This window comes from Salvelinus alpinus, chromosome 36 (assembly GCF_045679555.1).
Source record: "Salvelinus alpinus chromosome 36, SLU_Salpinus.1, whole genome shotgun sequence".
Taxonomy (NCBI): domain Eukaryota; kingdom Metazoa; phylum Chordata; class Actinopteri; order Salmoniformes; family Salmonidae; genus Salvelinus; species Salvelinus alpinus.
The window spans coordinates 3,514,706-3,535,802 of NC_092121.1; the positions used below are offsets into that span (position 1 = coordinate 3,514,706).

Below are 21,097 nucleotides of genomic sequence, written 5' to 3' on the forward strand. Positions count from 1 at the left end.
CGTTAAACAATACATCGCCTACCGCATGTTACGCATGGCAAAAAAACGTTTTAAAAAGCAGCTTATACTCCAAAATGAAAAACATTTGAGTAACCGCCTTTGAGTGTACAGTATTATTATGCATACTGGATGGACCGGTTGCCTTATGTTACGCTCCAAACTTTCTATCGATGAGTCTGGGAGAGAACCTATAGGCCTAGGCGATGCTGTTAGTTCATTGATTGTGCAGAGCGGCTTACAGAGTTAGCCTACAATTATAGTGAATTTTGATTTGATTTTGAATAGGCCAGAGAATTATTATAATAATATTTTTTTCAATTAATTGAATGACACGTTACCTTTTTAGCTACAGAATGTCTCACCACTGTGCATTTCCACTCCTTCATTCCTTTCTCGAGAGTGCAGAGAGAGGGGCTGTCAACCGTTTAATGAAATATATTTTGTTGTGGAAACATGTTACTATCAATGTTCTCGAACAGATTTCACTTGGTTTCCCAAATGAAGCACTGAGTAGCTACAGGAACGGGGTTGGCTAGCACACGGCTTACAGAGTTTGGGCGGAATATCACCTCAGCGAGAGGCTGCATGCTTTTCAAACAGTGGTTTATGCATGTGAAATAACCGGAGCGTGACTGAAAAAAATAACCAGCGGGAACTCGGCCTCCATTCGCTATAGGAGCCTGTACGGATGTCTTTTTTTCGCTGCCCATCTACCTGCCCATGTACCTGCCCATGTACCTGCCCATGTACCTGCCCATTTTGATAATGGGACATTCTAAATCCAACAAATTTGACATATTAGTAAAGACGAGGTTAAATGAAGAATAGTCTGATGGGTGAAAATATGATCGCTTGATGAGGACAGCCTGAGGCAAGGAGCAGAGCGCAAGCTTTTTGCAACTTTCTCAAATCATTTAATAGCCTATAGTTGCATCATGCAGCCCATATCTTTTGACCAGTTTTTAAGACATTCTAACTTTTGTATCATTCACAACTAAATCTAGTGTATCGAACCTGTTTCAAATGATAACTTTTACGCTCAACAAAGCCACTTAATATGCGCACTCGCTCTGGAAAGGGGAAAAATATAATTTATATTTTATTCAGCGAAGTTCAATTGGGCTCCCGAGTGGCACAGCGGTCTAAGGCACTGCATCTAAGTGCTAGAGGCGTCACTACAGACCCTGGTTCGATTCCAGGATGTATCACAACTGGCCGTGATCGGGAGTCCCATAGGGCGGCACAATTGGCCCAGCGTCGTCCGGGTTTGGCCGTGGTAGGCCGTCATTGTAAATAAGAATTTGTTCCTAACTGACTTGCCTAGTTAAATAACTTATAAGCATATCTTGTCTAAATGAACAAGCCTACAGCCTATGGCATGGCGCATAGCCAGATAACACACAGTAGTCCAACTCATATTCTGTTCTTCTGAAATACATTTTTCTTCATATCATAATGTTTTTTAAGACCTGACTAATATAAATAATGGATTTATTTTGATAGTGTATATTCAATTGATTTATTAGACTTTTTTAAATGTGGAGCTCTGGAGATAAATGTGTTTTATGTTAATTAATGGTCAATTACTGCGAGACCGGCGGTCTTTTGCATGCCAATAACCGTCTGACAAAATGTAATGACTGCCACAGCCCTAGTCGCCTACATAGGGTGGCTATCCATGCTCACATGCACGCACTTGAGGGTTTATTGAGTTGCATAGACCAGCATCCATTTTAAGCTGGTATTTGCTGGTCCATGCTGGTCAGTGTTGATCGGATACTGGTCAAGCTGGTCTGACCAGCATGGTCTAGCTGATTGACCAACATGGTCTAGCTGGTCTGACTAGCATGGTCTAGCTGGTTATGCTGGTTTACCATAATGGTCTAGCTGGTTATGCTGGTTTACCATAATGGTCTAGCTGGTTATGCTGGTTTACCATAATGGTCTAGCTGGTTATGCTGGTTTACCATAATGGTCTAGCTGGTTATGCTGGTTTACCATAATGGTCTAGCTGGTTATGCTGGTTTACCATAATGGTCTAGCTGGTTATGCTGGTTTACCATAATGGTCTAGCTGGTTTTGTTTGGTGAACAGCCTTTGTTGTGTTTTGGACACTGGTGACCAGCCTTTCGCTGTGTTTTGGACACTGGTGACCAGCCTTTCGCTGTGTTTTGGACACTGGTGACCAGCCTTTCGCTGTGTTTTGGACACTGGTGACCAGCCTTTCGCTGTGTTTTGGACACTGGTGACCAGCCTTTCGCTGTGTTTTGGACACTGGTGACCAGCCTTTCGCTGTGTTTTGGACACTGGTGACCAGCCTTTCGCTGTTTTTTGGACACATATCAGCGAAGGCTGGGAATTGCCAGGGACCTAACAATACGATGTTATCACTGTACTTTGGTGCCGATTCGATATGTATTGAGATTCTCACAATTCTACATGTTTTGCAATTCGATACTGTGATTTTATTGCGTGGCGGTGTTCCAAACATATTTCTCACCATATCTGCTACAGAGACGAGAGAACATGAGAAAACAAGTTTTGGTCAGTCAGGGGAATAAAAGTGTGAAAACAAATTTGCTCCCTATTTAAAAAGCAGAACACGCTATGAAGGAAAAATACTGGAGTTTTGGTGCAGGTATAGCCAACTAGCCCAAAATATTGTCAAAACGACACGCTATGTCGGAAAAAATGTTATACTGATATGTAACTGAATCGATTGTTGGCTTCAATATCTTTTTTATTTGATGTGTTTGTGCATGTACTGTATATTGATTAATTAATCGTATGCTATACAAACATAAATAACATACATTATTCTAAACTAATCCAATCTGTTAGTTGGACTATTACACCCATTACTGAAATGGTTGTTCCAGTTTAGATGGTTGGGTAATGTCATTTATTCTTAATTCTAACCCATTCTGAATGCATATTGTGGGCGAAGAACAGTTCTAATTTGTGGATATCCCCACTCTGGCTGGATTCCAATAGAAACTGACATTATTTTGCAAGCCAGCATGATGTGACTTGATGCTGGGTTTGTTGGTGACCAGCTTATGATGGTTACCAGTGTCCAAAACAGTGAATGCTGGTCACCAGCAAAAAAACACAAACAGTTCTTTTTGTTGGTGTTGCTGTGCGTATGTATGTGGGTGTGTGCGTATGTGTTCGTGATGGGGGGGGAAAAAATCGATATAGTTACATACCGGGATATTCTTTTTGACTATCGCAATATTGTTTTTGCGCTAGTTGGCTGTACTGGCACCAAAACTCCTTCATAGCTTTCTCTCCATCGTCTTTTTAAACAGGAAGCCTATTTGTTTTCAGCACATTTATTTCCATGACTGATCGAAACTCGTTTTCTCACGGCTCTCTCTTGTCCCTCTGGTGTAGACATATGGCGAACAATATGTTCGGGAACATCGATTTGCAATAAAATCATAGTATCAAACTCAATACATATAGTTTCAAATCGCTATATATATATATATATATATATATATATATATAGATATATATATATATATATATATAGATATATATATATATATATATATAGATATATCTATATATATATATAGATATATCTATATATATATATAGATATATCTATATATATATATAGATATATCTATATATATATATAGATATATATATATAGATATATATAGATATAGATATAGATATATCTATATATATATATAGATATATCTATATATATATATATATATATAGATATATCTATATATATATATATATATAGATATATATATATATCTATATATATATATATAGATATATATATATATATATATATATATCTATATATATATATATATATATATCTATATATATATATATATATATAGATATATATCTATATAGATATATATCTATATAGATATATATCTATATATATATATATATATAGATATAGATATATATATATATATCTATATATATAGATATATATATATATATATAGATAGATATCTATATATATATATATATATCGATATCGATATCGATATATATATATATATATAGTATTGTGATAATATCTTAAGGTCCCCTGGCAATTCCCAGCCCTAGTATGTGTGCGTGCATGTGTTAGCATCCGCGTGAGCCTCGTGCACGGCTTTCTCATTTGCGGTCTGGCCCTGAGGAAACGGCTCCATGAAGACCAATTATGTCCCTCCGCCTTCCCCTCCCTCAGATGCCAATCAATCAATTAACCAATCGATACTCATCTGCTAAGCTCGTCTGGCACACGAGCCAGCCCCATTGAGCACAGCAATCAATTACTTTTCACCTTGCAGTTCACTGGAGGGTTGCCAGATCTTCGTCGTTTATTCCTCTTTTCCCTCCCTCCTCTCCTCCTTCCATCAAGACCCCTCCCTCCCTCCTGTGTATGTTGACCACAAATGTTTATTTTCTTCCTCCCAAGGTTCTGGGCTTGGGACAGCTACACTGCAGTGCAGCCAAGGCTAACTATAGCTGTGGGAATAGTGTGAGAGGGAAAGGAATAGCGTTTTCCCCCCAGTTCCCTTTCGACTCCCTGGCTGAATTTACAATCTACAGTTAGGCCACCCACTTTGATGGAGTGTGTATTTATGTGTGTGTGTGTGTGTGTGTGTGTGTGTTTGTTCGTGTGTGTTTTTTCAGAGGTGGGGACGGGGAGGGTAAATGACAGCTTTCTTTATCGATGGTGGCAGGATTACCCGGTGTGTTTTACAGTCTTGCTGTTTCTCATTTTACACACACACACACACACACACACACACACACACACACACACACACACACACACACAAGCGGGAACGGGGCCATATGGGTCGTTTGTCATCAGAGTATTGATTGGCTCAGTTTGATGTTATTCCGCTTTGTCACAGAAATGAGTGGACACTGTAGAACGGAGGGTGAAGGACGTGTGTGTCTGTTGGGTAGTCAGTGAGTTTGTCTGTGGGTGTCTTTGTTATGAGTTCAGGTAGGCCCCCGCGCTACAGCAAACAAAGAAACGTACGAGGGGTTCTCGACAACGATGACAAATATCCAACAAAAGAGCTTTACCAAGGATTTAAAAAATATATATTTTTGGGTTGGTTGGTAATACCTCTTGTTGTCTGTGGTTATCTGAGGGTTAGCAGGGTCAGTAACAACATCAGCGTGTCATCATTATCATTACCTTTTCATTATCACTACCTCACACCACCTTGAAATTATCATAGCTATCTGCACTTTGTTGTACCGTCCGTCAGCAATGTACTACCAACGTTACTATCATCACCATGTTCCCATCATCATCATCTCTCACAAAAGGCATAGATACTCATTCCCCCCTTTTTTTTTTTTTTTTCTTCAGGAAAAAATATGCCTTTTTCCCTCTACTGCAGAAATATATTCTCACTCTTTCAGGATATCAGAGCCCGTTCTAAAGCCTAAGATGTCTTTATCAAAGATGGAGCCTCAGGGACGGGGGGGATGTCGAGAATATGAAGACATCCTCAGTCTCACCTCTGCCTCCCTGTGATCTCACATCTGAGGGAAGAAGCCTGGAGAATGAGAAGCCTAGCTAGCTCTCCCCTTTTTACCCTTTTTAGCACTACCGTTTCTTCCCTTTTCCCCTGTTAGCACTAGCTAGCTCATCTGGAGCTTTTCCCCCCCTGTTTCTTGTTAGCCTCCATTAGCCTGCTAATATTGCTAGCACTGATGGCCCATTGTCAACCCCAACCAGGAGCATTAGCCTTATAATGTAAGCCCACCATACGCCTAGCCTTGATACATTAGCCGACGAAGCTCCTTCAGCCTGCTAGGCATTGAGACATGGAGAGACCTAGGCCACATTACCTTCAGAGCACTAGGCTACATTAGCAGGTAGTAGCGGCTGGCAGCAGGGATCCTCTCCATCTCACCCTCCACTAGGCCTGACTTTCAGGACCATTAGTGGGTTGTACTGTACAGTAGGTGATACCGCGACCAACAGCTGCATTGGCTTGTAGATTATAGTACAGCAACGGAGGAAGTGGGAGGATGACGTACTGCATAGTGGATATTACAGGATAGTAATGGAGGGAAATGGAGGTGGATGACTTCCTGGGGGACGTACTGTACAGCAGGATAGGAGTAGGGGTGTCAATGTGTCTGCGTACATATGCATGAGAGCATCTGTGTGCACATCCATGTGTATGTAATATAGGCATACTATATTATGTATATGTGAAAAAGGGTCTGTTTTTATGTGTGTGTGTGTGTGTGAGAGAGAGAGAGATTGTGTGTGTTAGCTGTTGATTGCTGTAGTGACTGATAGGAACAGCCAAGGGTGTGTCTGGCGGTCTGTGAGGGATCATGGGGGGTCAACGTCCTCTAACCTATGACCTCTAACCCCCATGACTTTGCCAGTCTCAGGGACAGATGGGTCCTCCCCACTCTCAGGCCCTATGAAGGGCACCTACATAGTCACCTCATAAATCACAACTAACACTATAGGCCACTTCCTTTACACTGAAGCTTTGACTATGGCTTTTCTTCCAAACCAGGGGTGATTTTAAGAGAGTGAGAGAGAGAGAGAGACATCCTTTGCTCTTCTCCAGTGGTTCCCAAAACCGATGTTTCTAAGTATCAAATCTTACAATGGGTATCTGTGATCCATTGTAAGAAACGTTGCTACTACGATTGGCACTAGATCAGTCGTTATAGGTGGGATATAACTGGCTAGTAAAGACCTGGAATAATTCACCTCGTCGTCGCCATTCCTCTCCACTTCCTCGTTCCTATAGAGGAGTTTTACGCTGGCCAACCCCAAAATGCGCACGCGCAGACACGTTACTCAATGCACCATGCTTTAGGGAACACCGTGCTGACTCATTTCAGTTGACTCTAAAACACTGCTGTTTAGTGTCTTTTCTTGATACCTCGATGACTCCTATGCATGCTGGCTGCCATGTGCGTGTGTTTAAATCAGTGTGTTTGTGTGAGTTTATAATATTTACATGCCTCATAAATGTTTCATCCATGCGCATATGTTCTCCAAATGTGTATTACTGTCGAATGTTTTGGGCTTTTGTGATTTTGTATGTTAGGACGGTCATATTTTATGTATGTGGGCCTAAAGGAAAATGTGTTTATGTAATGTTTGCATTGTTTGTGTGTGTAAACATGGTAGATATCCAGCACTCACTGGATCTCTGTCCTCAGTCACTAGTCAGAGGAAGAGGGGGGGGGGGTTACAGCCTACTGTAGCTAGAGAGGAGCACTAGCTAACCAGCCTAGCTATCCTTGGATATTAATAACCCACCACTCTGCCACCACACACAAGCACACACACGCACACATCATTATGTACACTCACACATTTAAAAATATACACACACACACACACACACACACACACACACACACACACACACACACACACACACACACACGGTCACAAGCACACATACATACATTCGATGACCCCTCTCTTCCCGGGGATTACACAATTTCAGCACACCATACATTTCATACAGTGTGGGCACTTATGGAAGCCATGTCGATTGAGGGTAGAAGAGATGCTGCAGAGAGAGTCAGATTTGCACTAGCTATATACACTGAACAAAAATATGAACACAACATGTAAAGTGTTTCAAGAGCTGAAATAAAAGATCCCAGAAATGTTCCATACCCACTTAAAGCTTATTTCTCTCAAATGTTGTGCAACAAATGTATTTACATCCCTGTTAGTGAGCATTTCTCCTTTTGCCATAACAATCCATCCACCTGTGAGGTGTGGCATATCGAGAAGCTGATTTAAACAGCATGATCATTACACAGGTGTACCTTGTGCCGGGGACAATAAAAGGACACTCTAAAATGTGCAGTTTTGTCACACAATACAATGCCACAGATGTCTCAAGTTTTGAGGGCGCATGCAATTGGCATGCTGACTGCAGGAATGTCCACCAGAGCTGTGCCAGAGAATTGAATGTTCATTTCTCTACCATAAGCCGCCTCCAACATCATTTTAGAGAATTTGACAGGCCAACCGGACTCACAACCACAGACCACGTGCATGGCGTTGTGTGGGCGAGCGGTTTGCTGATGTCAACGTTGTGAACAGAGTGCTTCATGGTGGTGGTGAGATTATGGTATGGGCAGGCATAAGCTACGGACAACAAACACAATTGCATTTTATCGATGGCAATTTGAATGCACAGAGATACCGTGACGAGATCCTGAGACACATTGTCGTGCCATTCATCCACTGCCATCAACTCATGTTTCAGCATGATAATGCACGACCCCATGCCGCAAGGATCTATACACAATTCCTGGAAGCTGAAAATGTCCCAGTTCTTCCATAGCCTGCATACTCACCAGACATGTCACCCATTGAGCATGTTTGGGATGCTCTGGATTGACGTGTATGCACTGAATCGACGTCAGCGTGTTCCAGTTCCCGCAATATCCAGCAACTTCGCACAGCCATTGAAGAGGTGTGGGACAACAGTCCACAGGCCACAATCATCAGCCGATCAACTCTATGCGAAGGAGATGTGTTGCGCTGCATGAGGCAAATGGTGGTCACGCCAGATACGGACTGGTTGTCTGATCCACGCCCCTACCTTTAAGAAAAAAAGATATCTGTGACCAACAGATGCATATCTGATTTCCAGTCATGTGAAATCCATAGATTAGGTCCTAACTAATTCATTTCAATTGACTGATTTCCTTATATGAACTGTAACTCAGTAAAATCTTTGAAATTGCTGCATGTTGGGCTTTATATTTTTGTTCAGTATACAGTATTATTCAGACATACACTGGGGCAGGCCTGATAAAGAAACATTGGGTAAGAAAAGGTCAGAGAATATGCACAAGAACTTTTGGTTCTGAGATGCGGCGCAAACCTGGTCCTGCCCCTGCGATTGCTTATTTATTATGGGTTGCTCGTCACTGGCTACTGGTGTGCAACCAACAGCTCAATGTCACATGCGTCAAATACAACAGGTGTAGACTTTACCGTGAAATGTTTACTTACGAGCCCTTTCCCAACAATGCAAAGTACATTAAAAAAAATTAAAAAATTGAAAACATTTGCAAAAAAGGAAATAGTAACACAATTAAATAACATTAAGGAGACGACATACAAGGAGATGTGAATTAACGAGGAGGCGGAACACACCTCAATTCAAACTGTTAGAAAATAATTTGAAATTGACAAGTTGAAACGGCCTATAGATAATTAGCAGGGAGCGTGCCTTGGTTTGAGGGCAGCGCGGGTAACTGTCTTGTTGCGTAACGATCACAATTTGGAACAGTGCGAGCATTCTGACATCACGCCTATGACAAAGCTCACGCAGGGGCGACGGTTTCGAGATAGTGGCAACTCGCGCGTGAAAAGGTTAAATAGGCTACAGTGTGTAGGGAAAAGAGGAATAAACGACGAGTGTTTTGTTTGACTCTGTTGAGCCATTTTCTTTTGCCAAATTACGTTGATGTTGTGTTTGCCGCAATATAATAAAATGACCGGTAGGTCTATAGTGCTGCTCGCAGTCAAACCATGAAAAGGAAAAACCAAGGAGGGCGAGATACAGAACTTGATTTAATGCCGCAACATCATAACCTGTTTTGTATTGTCCATATAAACAATGACTTGACTTAGGCCTACTTTTGATATTACCCCTAATAAAGTTAAGAAACGTTTGTGAAGGTGTGGTATGGGAATTAGGATTAGCTATGCAGGTCTAATAAAGGCTAAATGTACAAATTAGCCTCCTTCTGTACGCCTATATTTGTACAGCAGTAGTAGCCTATCTGACAAGTATAAAGCAATGCGTGTCGGGAACATAACTCTAGCTTTTTCTCGGTCACTCTAGGGCCAGGCCTAATCTTCTCTTTCTTTCATATTTTAAATATTAATATCATACAGTGGATGACTAGGCATACTGTATATGCATGCAATGCCTGGCTGCATTTAGCTCTCAAATCTCCGACAGCTGAACCACGAGGTGGACAATTATTGTTTTAAGGACAATAATTAAAAACCAATGAAACAAAAGACTATACAGTTTAGAATTTTCTACACATCGAAACACAACAAATCTTTTTATTTGATTTGTTGTAGGCAGTTTTTAAGGAGAAGTAACTGTGGATCATTTGGCCAATATGATGGAGCTGGGCAGTGCCCAGTTGGAGGTTTCTTTCTCTCTTTCTACTCTCGGATCTTGTCATATCCGAACCAGCCACGGGTCAGTTTGGGTCTGTTTTTCCACGTGTCTGACTGTCTTCGGGTCCATTCGGAGCGGGTCTCATTTATGTATTTATGCATATCGGGTCAGGTTGGAAAGCCACGGATCTATTTCGACCTCTACTCTGAGTTAGTGGATGTGAGTTAGTGGCACATGGTCACTACTGACTTCTGACTGTGAGTTAATGCTCACTGATGACTGTTAGAGGTGAGGAGTGTGTCGGTACTGGCTATTAGTGGGTCAGTGTTTTAGTGCTAAAGACTCGCGCATGCACACACCAAGCCATTGAGTTTAGTTAGTAGAAAAGGAGAGGGTTTAGAATGAAGACAATCTGGTTAGGACTGAAGAAGTGCACTACTGTCTCATTGCTGCAACTCCGTACGGGAGAAGCGAAGGTCGAGAGCCGTGCGTCCTCCGAAAACACGACCCAGCCAAACTGCTTCTTGACACAATGCCCGCTTAACCCGGAAGCCAGCCGCACCAATGTGTCGGAGGAAACACCGTACACCTGGCGACTGTGTCAGCGTGCACTGCGCCCGGCCCGCCACAGGAGTCGCTAGAGCGACATGGGACATCCTGCCGGCCAAACCCTCCCCTTACCCGGACGACGCTGGGCCAATTATGCGCCGCGCCAATGGTCTCCTGGGCGCGACAGAGCCTGGACTCGAACCAGGATCTCTAGTGGCACAGATAGCACTGCGATGCAGTGCCTTAGACCACTGAGACACTCGGGAGGCCATGAGATGAAAGAGATTTCTAATGTGGAGTTAGAAATGGAGTATGTCCTTGTACTTATGGCTCACGTACCTGATGGTCACAGGATGTTTTTCTTGTTATTTTTTGTTGTTATTGTTGAATTTTGTTGTATTTATTGAGGTAGGAAGAGGAGACCGGAAAGGTAGAAGAGATTGCGATGAAGAAGGATCAGATTTGAACCCATGCCGACTCTGGTATGTGTGCCGGGTTCACAGCACTAACCGCTGGACTACACAGGCCACATAATTCTTCATGACTGAACCTCCATCCTCAATGTCCTTGTTTTCAGACATACTGTACATACCGGTACACACTGATCCTTTGCATAGTGTGTCAGCTTTAGGACGTTAGCATGCTATAGTTAATGCATTACGTGTATGCTCAGTTACATTTCTCTCAAAGGGATCCTGTGATGTTTGATCAATTCAAATAGTGTGTATGTTAGAAGTTGACACGGGAGTGAAAATTCATTCCAGTTCCGTATTGTCCTGTCAATTTTTTCCCCCGTACTGTCCTTATCCCGCAACAGTTCTATAACCCCAGAACTTTCCTGTTCATCCAGATAAAAGTATTTAGCCGCAGAAATCAGAAATAACTTCCTTAGGTAACTTCTCATCTGTCTGTCCCCACTCTGCGTGGGAGTAGCCATAGCAACTGCTCCGTTTGCCTGCTTCTCAGCGCTCATGAGACAGTCGCCTGCATAGTGCGCACCGCTGATAACGATCACATTACGACATTTTGGCAATGAAGGCAGCCCTTCTAGTTACCCAGAGTCGGATGAATTTATGGACATGTGCAAATCTCTGTGTGCATCTGAGGTAAAGTAGTGACTGGCTACAACTGGAGCAAGGCGCGAGAGTGTGCCGACGGAAGGGGGAGGGGATCATTTATTTGTATTAAGTCAACTCTTTTAGGCCTACTGCCAGTTCCTGTGGAATGTCAATCCTGTCCTGTCCCGAATTTGACTCTCCAACTTCATTCCCATTCCTGCCGGAATCCAGCGGGCCCCGCTAGACCCGCAGGCGTCTTGTTCCTGTGTCAATCTCTAGTGTGTGCGTGTGTTTTGCGTGTGTGAGTGGTTTGCATATACAGTGCGGTCTGAAATGATTGACACCCTTGATAAAGATGCCCAGAAATGACAGAAATAAAATACAGCGTTCAAATACTGAGCTATATTGTATGCTCAAAAACAAGTACGGCTTTTTTTCTGAAAGATCAGGGTCAAACTGATTGACACCCCTGTTTTCAATACATTTCAGTACCTCACCTTGCGAGGATTTTGGCACTGAGCATTTTTCTAAAATGTTTTATGAGTTCATCCAAACAGAATCCTTTCAGATCCTTTGTCTGCACTTACTGTATGGACTTCAATTCAAAACACAGGCTTTTCAATGGATTTTAAGTCCGGAGACTTTGCTTTTGTGGCCAAATAGCTCTATTTTCATGTCATCCAACAAATGTAAATGTAAACAGCATTGGAACCAGTGCTTTGGTTAGAGAACATGAAAATAGAGCTCTTTGGGTACGCACACCAGTGGTGAGTTTGGTGTCGAAATGAGAATGCATGAGCAGAAAAGAACCCCATACTTACTGTAAAATCTGGTGGTGGGTCTTTGATATTATGGGACTATTTTTGCTTCCGCTGGTCCTGGGGCCTTTATTAAGGTTAACAGCATTAATAGCTTTACACAGTACCAGTATTTTAGCCAATGACCTGTTTGTCTCTGACAGGAGGCTGACACTTGGCAGCAAGTGGATCTTCCAGCAGGACCATAACCCCGAACACACATCACAATCCACAAAGAAATGGTTAAATGGCCACAAAATCAACATTTTGCAATGGCATCTCGTTCTCCGGACTTGATACCCATTGAAAACCTGTGGATTGAATTGAAGAAGAGGATTGGAGGGCAGTCCATAAGCGCAGACAAAGGATTTCAAGGACCTAGAAGGATTTTGTATGGAGGAACAGTCTTTATTTAAAAAAAAATAGCCTTTATTTAACAGGCTAGGACAGTTGAGAACAACTTCTCATTTACAACTGCGATCTGGCGAAGATAAAGCAAAGCAGTGAGACACAAACAACAACGCAGACTTACACATGGAATAAACAAATGTACAGTCAATAACACAATAGAAAAGTCTATATACAGTGTGTGCAAATGAGGTAAGATTAGGGAGGTAAGGCAATAAATAGGCCGTAGTGTCGAAGTAATTACAATTTAGCAATTAAACACTGGAGTGTTTAATGTGCAGAAGATGAATGTGCAAGTAGAGATACTGGTGTGCAAAGGAGCAAAAAATAATAACAATATGGGGATGAGGTAGTTGGATGGGCTGTTTACAGATGGGCTATGTACAGGTGCAATGATCTGTAAGCTGCTCGGACAGCTGGTGCTTAAAGCTAGTGAGGGAGATATGAATCTCCAGCTTCAGTGATGTTTGCAGTTCGTTCCAGTCATTGGCAGCAGAGAACTGGAAGGAAAGGCGGCCAAAGGAGGAATTGGCTTTGGGGGTGACCAGTGAAATATACCTGCTGGAGCACGTGCTAAGATCCATCCCAATGTGTTTTCCAACTCATAAAACATTTTTTTTTAAAAGCTCAGTGCCGTTGTCCTTGTAAGGTGAGATACTGAAAACAGGGGTGTCACTAATTTTGACCCCTAACTTTTTGAGGAAAAAGATATTACTTGTTAAGGAAAATCTATTTCTCTGAGCAATTGTTAGTATAAAATAATCGAATGTCCTAATTTTATTGAGCACACAAAATATCTCAGTATTTGAATTATTTGATAGATATTTGCTCATCTGTATGTGTGAGTAGGTGCCTGCGCATACATGTGTCAGGGTCAACACATACAGTTGAAGTCGGAAGTTTACATACACCTTAGCCAAATACGTTTAAACTCAGTTTTTCACAATTCCTGACATTTAATCCCAGTAAAGATTCCCTGTTTTAGGTCAGTTAGGATCACCACTTTATTTTAAGAATGTGAAATGTCAGAATAATAGTAGAGAGAATGATTTATTTCAGCTTCTTTCATCACATTCCCAGTGGGTCAGAAGTTTACATACACTCAATTAGTATTTGGTAGCATTGCCTTTTAAATTGTTTAACTTGGGTCAAATGTTTCGGGTAGCCTTCCACAAGCTTCCCACAATAAGTTGGGTTAATTTTAGTCCATTCCTCCTGACAAAGCTGGTGTAAGGTTTGTAGGCCTCCTTGCTCGCACATGCTTTTTCAGTTCTGCACACAAATTTTCTATAGGTTTGAGGTCAGGGCTTTGTGATGGCCACTCCAATACCTTGACTTTGTTGTCCTTAAGCCATTTTGCCACAACTTTGGAAGTATGCTTGGTGTCAATGTCCAGTTGGAAGACCCATTTGCGACCAAGCTTTAACTTCCTGACTGATGTCTTGAGATGTTGCTTCAATATATCCACATAATTTTCCTACCTCATGATGCCATCTATTTTGTAAAGTGCACCAGTCCCTCCTGCAGCAAAGCACCCCCACAACATGATGCTGCCACCTCCGTGCTTCATGGTTGGGATGGTGTTCTTCGACTTGCAAGCCTCACCCTTTTTCCTCCAAACATAACGATGGTCATAATGGCCAAACAGTTCTATTTTTGTTTCATCAGACCAGAGGACATTTCTCCAAAAAGTATGATCTTTGTCCCCATGTGCAGTTGCAGACCGTAGTCTGGCTTTTTAATGGTTTTGTAGCAGTGGCTTCTTCTTTGCTAACCTTTCAGGTTATGTCGATATAGGACTCGTTTTACTGTGGATATAGATAATTCCTCCAGCATCTTCACGAGGTCCTTTGCTGTTGTTCTGGGATTGATTTGCACTTTTCGCACCAAAGTACGTTCATCTCTAGGAGCGGTATGACGGCTGCACGTTCCCATGGTGTTTATACTTGCATACTATTGTTTGTACAAATGAACGTGGTACCTTCAGGCGTTTGGAAATTGCTCCCACGGATGAACCAGACTTGTGGAGGTCTACAATTTTTTTTCTGAGGTCTTGGCTGAGTTATTTTGATTTTCCCATGATGTCAAGCGAAGAGGCAATGAGTTTGAAGGTAGGCCTTGAAATACATCCACAGGTACACCTCCAATTGACTCAAATGATGTCAATTAGCCTATCAGAAGCTTCTAAAGCCATGACATATGTTTATGTAATTTTCCAAGCTGTTTAAAGGAACAGTCCACTTAGTGTATGTAAACTTCTGACCAACTGGAATTGGGATATAATGAGTTATAAGTGAAATAATCTGTCTGTAAACAATTGTTGGAAAACTTCCTTGCGTCATGCACAAAGTAGATGTCCAAACTGACTTGCCAAAACTATAGTTTGTTAACAAGATATTTGTGGAGTGGTTGAAAAACGAGGTTTAATGACTCCAGCCTAAGTGTATGTAAACTTCCGACTTCAACTGTACATGGGTGTTCATGGTGTGTTGTCAAACATGTACATTCATGCGTATATGAGAGAATGAATGAGTTAGATACATATTTGACACGTGTACATCCAGTGTTTAATTTCCCGTTTGTTTCCCGAAAATTCTACATGTTATCAGGAATATCCTTGAATCTCCACCAATTCGTCGACAAAGTGGGTGATTTTAACGCTCACGCACAAAGTTCATTATGGCGTGTCTTGTCCTTACACTCCATTTTCCATTTTATCCCGCCCCCGTTCTATGTTGTCTCTCCTCTGTGATTGGCTGTGAAGTAACTGACATACTGATCAAAGGATTTGGTCACAGCATGTAATATATTCACACACACATATTCCCACTGGAAAATCAAGTAGTTTGTCGAGGATGTACAGACACTCTCTTCTCCTCCTTTCCTCTTTTCCTACAACTGTCAGGTTCATGTATTCTGATGCAGCCAGTGTTGGTTACATACTGTACATGTATAGAGATGGATGTATTTATGAACTCCCACTTCCTTATGTATGCACCGGCTTATGCCTCTTGTGTGGGCACACCTTCTTCTCCTCTCTCAGTATAGCGGTCTGTTTCCCTCTCTCTCCTTCTCCTGTCTCTCAATATAGCTGTCTCTGTTTGTCTCTCTCCTCTCTCACACACTGATACAAATACACCGATACACACACACACTGATGCACTGGTATACACACAAGCCCCACGATTCAATGAACGAGTGCATGGCTATGTAAAGGGGACCAATGGGGTGTAACCTACTTAGTAGGGCGTCTTTCATAATGTATGAGCGGGATGGAAAGCGGCGAGCACCGACGAGGCATCTTCATCCGCTTCCTCTCGCTTTGATCTAGCCCCCCCGCTCCCTGTCTCTTTCCCCCCTTTCTCGCCGTCACTCTCTCTCTCTCCCTCTGTATCCTTTGAACGTGTTCTACCCAGTGCATTGTGCTAAAGCTCAGGGTAGAGCCCGCCGAAACTCAAATTCCCAGGTGGGATCTGTGAGCGGCAAGACGGATGTAGCCACGCCTTTATGCATGTTATTCCTTCTCGGGAAAGGACGGATGGGTGGGTTGGTATATGGACGGAGGGGTGAATGGGTATGTTTGAATAATTTGAGCACGACAGCCATATATACCAAATACAGGAGCTGCTGGAAAGTAATACGTGGTCTGAATCAACTACGCTTTGTTTTGTTCCTGTAAGGGCACTTCATCATGTTTTTTAGAGGTTTGATAATAATGCTCTGGTGCACTTATGACGGCAGTCTTGTTCTTATCCCAGACCTTCACCAAGTATCTCTAAAAGGCCTCTTCATCTCTCCCCCTCCCCCCCCTCCTCCCCTCTCCTCGCCCATCTAACACAAACATGTCTGAAAGCCCAGTGGTGTTTGGCTGTTTTACGACGGGGGCCTAGCCGCCCAGAGCCCTGTGTGTGTGTGTTTGTGTGTGTGTGTGTTTGTGTGTGTGTGTGGGCCGAATTCACAAGCGGGGGAGGGGGCTGACGGCAGTGGAGCACCATGCAGGAGATCACACATATGCACGCAAACAGGCACGCGCACACACTCCTGTCGGCGGATGGCTTCACAAGGTGAGGCCTGACGGCGGAGGGAGCAGCACTTTGCGGGAGATCTATAAAAGTCCCCTGACCCTGTAAAAACGGGCCCTCGTGCACCCAACGCCCCCCTCGCTGGGGCCAGGGCAGAACAAATGCCTCTCAGACGGCTACAGACATGACATGACAGACCGGGAGGGAGAAAAGGGCACTCAAATTATGTTTTCAACTTTCAGACAGCTCCGGGTCCAGACTCCAAAGAACAGTAAACGGTTCACTCCTTTGGCATGTCAATGCCAGATGGGTGAAAGAGATGGAAGCAAAACTGTCAGTTTTTGAACTACAATTACAGTGCATAGTAGTGGATGGTCTTACAGACATTATAGCTAGTCGTTACGGTGTGTAGCAACAAGGGGGTTTTGGGTTTATATAAGACGTGTTGTACAACATCGGCATTGAACGGCAGAACTAGGTTTCTCTTCCCTCCCTCCTCTCTTGGAAGGTTGCATAAGTTCGTCTCTGTCTCCTGTTTATTGAAAGAGCGGAGAGAGAGGATCAGAAGGACTCTCTGATGATGATTCACCCCACAACGGGAGGAGGGAGGCGGGGGGAGAGAGCAAGGTGGGAGCCCTGCTCCTAGTTGAAAACATTAGCGTTAACTAGAGGACCCACCCCACTGAATATGCATTTGCACCCCTGTCTCTATGTCTCTGAATATGCAGCAGTGAGTGAATCTCTCTCTAACCCCTTGTCTCTTGCTGTCTGTCTGTCTGTCTCTCTCTCTGTCTGTCTGTCTCTGTTTCTGAAGGAGGAATGTTGCCCGTCTGCCACAGGTGCGTTGCCGAGACTGAAAGTGAGTCCACCACGGCGATAGGGGTTGACCTGGGGCAACCCGGGTTACGGTGAGAACTAAAACCAGCCAGCGTCATAACGATCCTCCTTCTCCTCCTCCACTCCGTCGTGTTGTTGTATGAGCTCTGCTGAGTCACCGGTGAGAGAAAAGCTGTTACCATCCAATCCTCCCAAGGCCTGAGATGTCTATCCAATCCTGAACAAGGGATCTGGAGTCCATTGGTGCCAGATGATTCTGCCTAGCGACCTCCCTTAGTATTTATGTAATTGGTGTTTCATTCATGTTATAAAGCTTAGTGGCCTAGTCTACCTCTATCTATCTCAGTGGGACGCTCTTCACGACAAGGCAGAGGACCAGCCTTTTGGAAGAGAATAGCCTACAAGTTTCTCTGAGGCGTCCACCCGGAACATCGACATAACCCAACAGCTCCATTTCACACACCTACACAAATAGACACCGTTGTTGTCCACCGTCACCCACCACCACCACTTCTTAATTCATTGGATTACGTCGTCACCGGCGGTTGCGGTTGGGGGGGATGTAGACCGTCATCACCACGGATACCTACAGGAGACTCTTTGGACTCGGCTCAAGGTCCGCCGAGCAGAACATGGCGGGCAAGGGTAACCCCTGCCATCCCCCGGGGGGGCCAGGTAGTGCAGGGGGCCCCACTGTCTCTGTGGGGGGATTCCCCATGCCTCACTACTCCTACTTCTTCCCCCACATGCTGGGGGGGCTGTCCCCTCCCACGCTGTCCGGACTGCCCGTCAGCGGATACAACACCCCGTCGCCAGCCGGTAAGTACCCAATCACATTCTGTTGGTGTATGTTGACATTAGTGAGTGATTTTAGAAAGGTTGTCGGGTACTGCTGATTGGCGTTTGGTTGGTTGGTTGAGGCTGTTGGCACAATGGCTGACTTGATCCATCTTCTATTTGTACCAAATATCAGCATTTGAAGTTTGACAAAGTTAGATCAATTCGGGGGGAAACACCCAGGAAGTAAAACATTTGGCTGTAACTTGGCTGTGTACTTTCCAGCATCTCCTGTGTTACGTATATAGGACTGTCATGCTATATGACTTAATCAGATCAAAGTGGAGTCTATATAGAACTGGATTCCACATTAGAGGTTTGTGGAGGTGTGGAACATAGCCTTGACTAGTTGCTCCTGGCAATCTGGATCCCGGCCAGTTGTCATGCGGCGATGTGTCGAACTGAGCGAGCGGATTGGACTGATCTCAACGAGGCAGCTCGAATAACCAACAGAATGTTCCTGGGCACAATGCCTCGGGAGGTGTGTGTCCTCGCTTGAACTGGCGGGTGGGCGCTCTCTCTGTGTGTACGTGTGTGTGTTCATGCGGTAATGGAGGAAGTGTGCGTCTGTCTGATTTTGTGAAGAGTGAGAAGGTGTTGTTCTGACTGTAGCAGGACTCTTGAAGCAGTTGTGATGGTAGTTTAAAAACATTTTTTTTATTTCACCTTCACCTAGGCAAGTCAGTTAAGAACAAATTCTGATTTACAATGACGGCCTAGTGGGTTAACTGCCTTGTTCAGGGGCAGAACGATAGATTTTTACCTCGTCAGCTCAGGGATTCGATCTAGCAACCTTTCGGTTACTGGCCCAATGCTCTAACCACCAGGCTACCTGCCGCCCCACCTGGAGTAAGGGAATATTGACAGGTAGGTGGATGTGATATGGGGCCACCCATCCATTCTACAAACATTATTTGATAAATGTCTCATATATCAACGTTAACGTTAATATTCGTTAGCAAGTGTAGTGTAGGTCCTTCATTGCCGCAGTACCCATTCTACCAGTAAACTGTCCAATCACAGCCAAGCTTACATCCGCTCTGTCCCAGCATACCTTGCTGGGTGGCATCCTGGCCTCTTTTCCTCTTCCTCTCCTCCCTCTCTTCCCATGTCTGTATGGGGGAAAAATTCAAAGCAGCTAATGTCTCTGTCCCTCCACCCACCATATGTCCCACCCCTGGTGGCTTCCATTCCCCAGATCCAGGCTGGAGCTCAGTCGAGAGGCTGAGACAGACAGACAGAGCCTAGAGTACAACAGCCTGTCAGAGCAGAGGGGCTCCCTGCTTTCCTGTGTGTGTGTGTGTGTGTGCGCGCAGAGATGGAGTGTGTTCTTCTGCCTGCCTGTCTGGCTGGCTGATGAGCGTGCTCCTCTCTTGGTGCTGAGAGACTAATCCACAGCTCCTGCATAGTGTTAGCTGACGAACAGCCCTCCCTCGCCGCCAGGGGCTAATTATTACACAGCCCCCCGCCACGCTCGGAGATGGCCTGGGTGAGCTGTCATGCGGGACAGGGACTCTCCGGAGATGAGAGGAGCTGGCATCGGATAGGGGGGGGGACTGCGATATACACAGCCCACATGCTGTGTTTGAGGAAGCACTGAGAGGGGAGAGGGGGTGAGAAGCGGCAGTGGCATGTCCTACATAGAGACGTGCATTATCATTTGAAGAGGTAGCATGAGGCAAAGCTGTGTGTGTGTGTGAGAAGATGGAGTAAATTTAAAAAATATATATATATTTCACCTTTATTTAACCAGGTAGGCCAGTTCCGAACAAGTTCTCATTTACAACTGCGACCTGGCCAAGATAAAGCAAAGCAGTGCGACACAAACAACAACACAGAGTTACACATGGAATAAACAAACGTACAGTCAATAACGCAATAGAAAAAGTATATATACAGTGTGTACAAATGGCGTAAAGAGGTAAGGCAATAAATAGGCCATAGTAGCGAAGTAATTACAATTTAGCAAATTAACACTGGAGTGATATATGTGCAGATGATGATGTGCAAGTAGAGAAACTGGTGTGCAAAAAAAGTAAATACAAACAATATGAGGATGAGGTAGATTGGGTGGGCTATTTACAGATGGGCTGTGTACAGCTGCAGCGATCGGTAAGGTGCTCAGATAGCTGATGCTTAAAGTTAGTGAGGGAATAATATATCGCTAACTTCAGAGATTTTTGCAATTCGTTCCAGTCATTGGCAGCAGAGAACTGGAATGAAATGCGGCCAAAGGAGGAATTGGCTTTGGGGATGACCAGTGAGATATACCTGCTGGAGCGCGTCTTGCGGGTGGGTGTTGCTATGGTGACCAGTGAGCTGAGATAAGGTGGGGCTTTATCTAGCAGAGACTTATAGATGACCTGGAGCCAGTGGGTTTGGCGACGAATATGTAGCGAGGGCCAGCCAACGAGTGCATGCAGGTCGCAGTGGTGGGT

The 21,097-nt window shown here is 43.8% G+C and overlaps 1 protein-coding gene across 1 annotated transcript in view; it reads left to right on the forward strand.

Annotated features, from left to right (window-relative positions):
* Nucleotides 1-21,097, forward strand: part of LOC139564914 (retinoic acid receptor alpha-like) — a 178,879-nt gene that overhangs the window by 57,916 nt on the left and 99,866 nt on the right. The window contains exon 3 of the mRNA XM_071384818.1: nucleotides 17,800-18,641. Coding sequence (XP_071240919.1) covers nucleotides 18,455-18,641 — 187 coding nt within the window. The 5' untranslated portion in view covers nucleotides 17,800-18,454. The remainder of the gene's footprint in view (nucleotides 1-17,799; nucleotides 18,642-21,097) is intronic.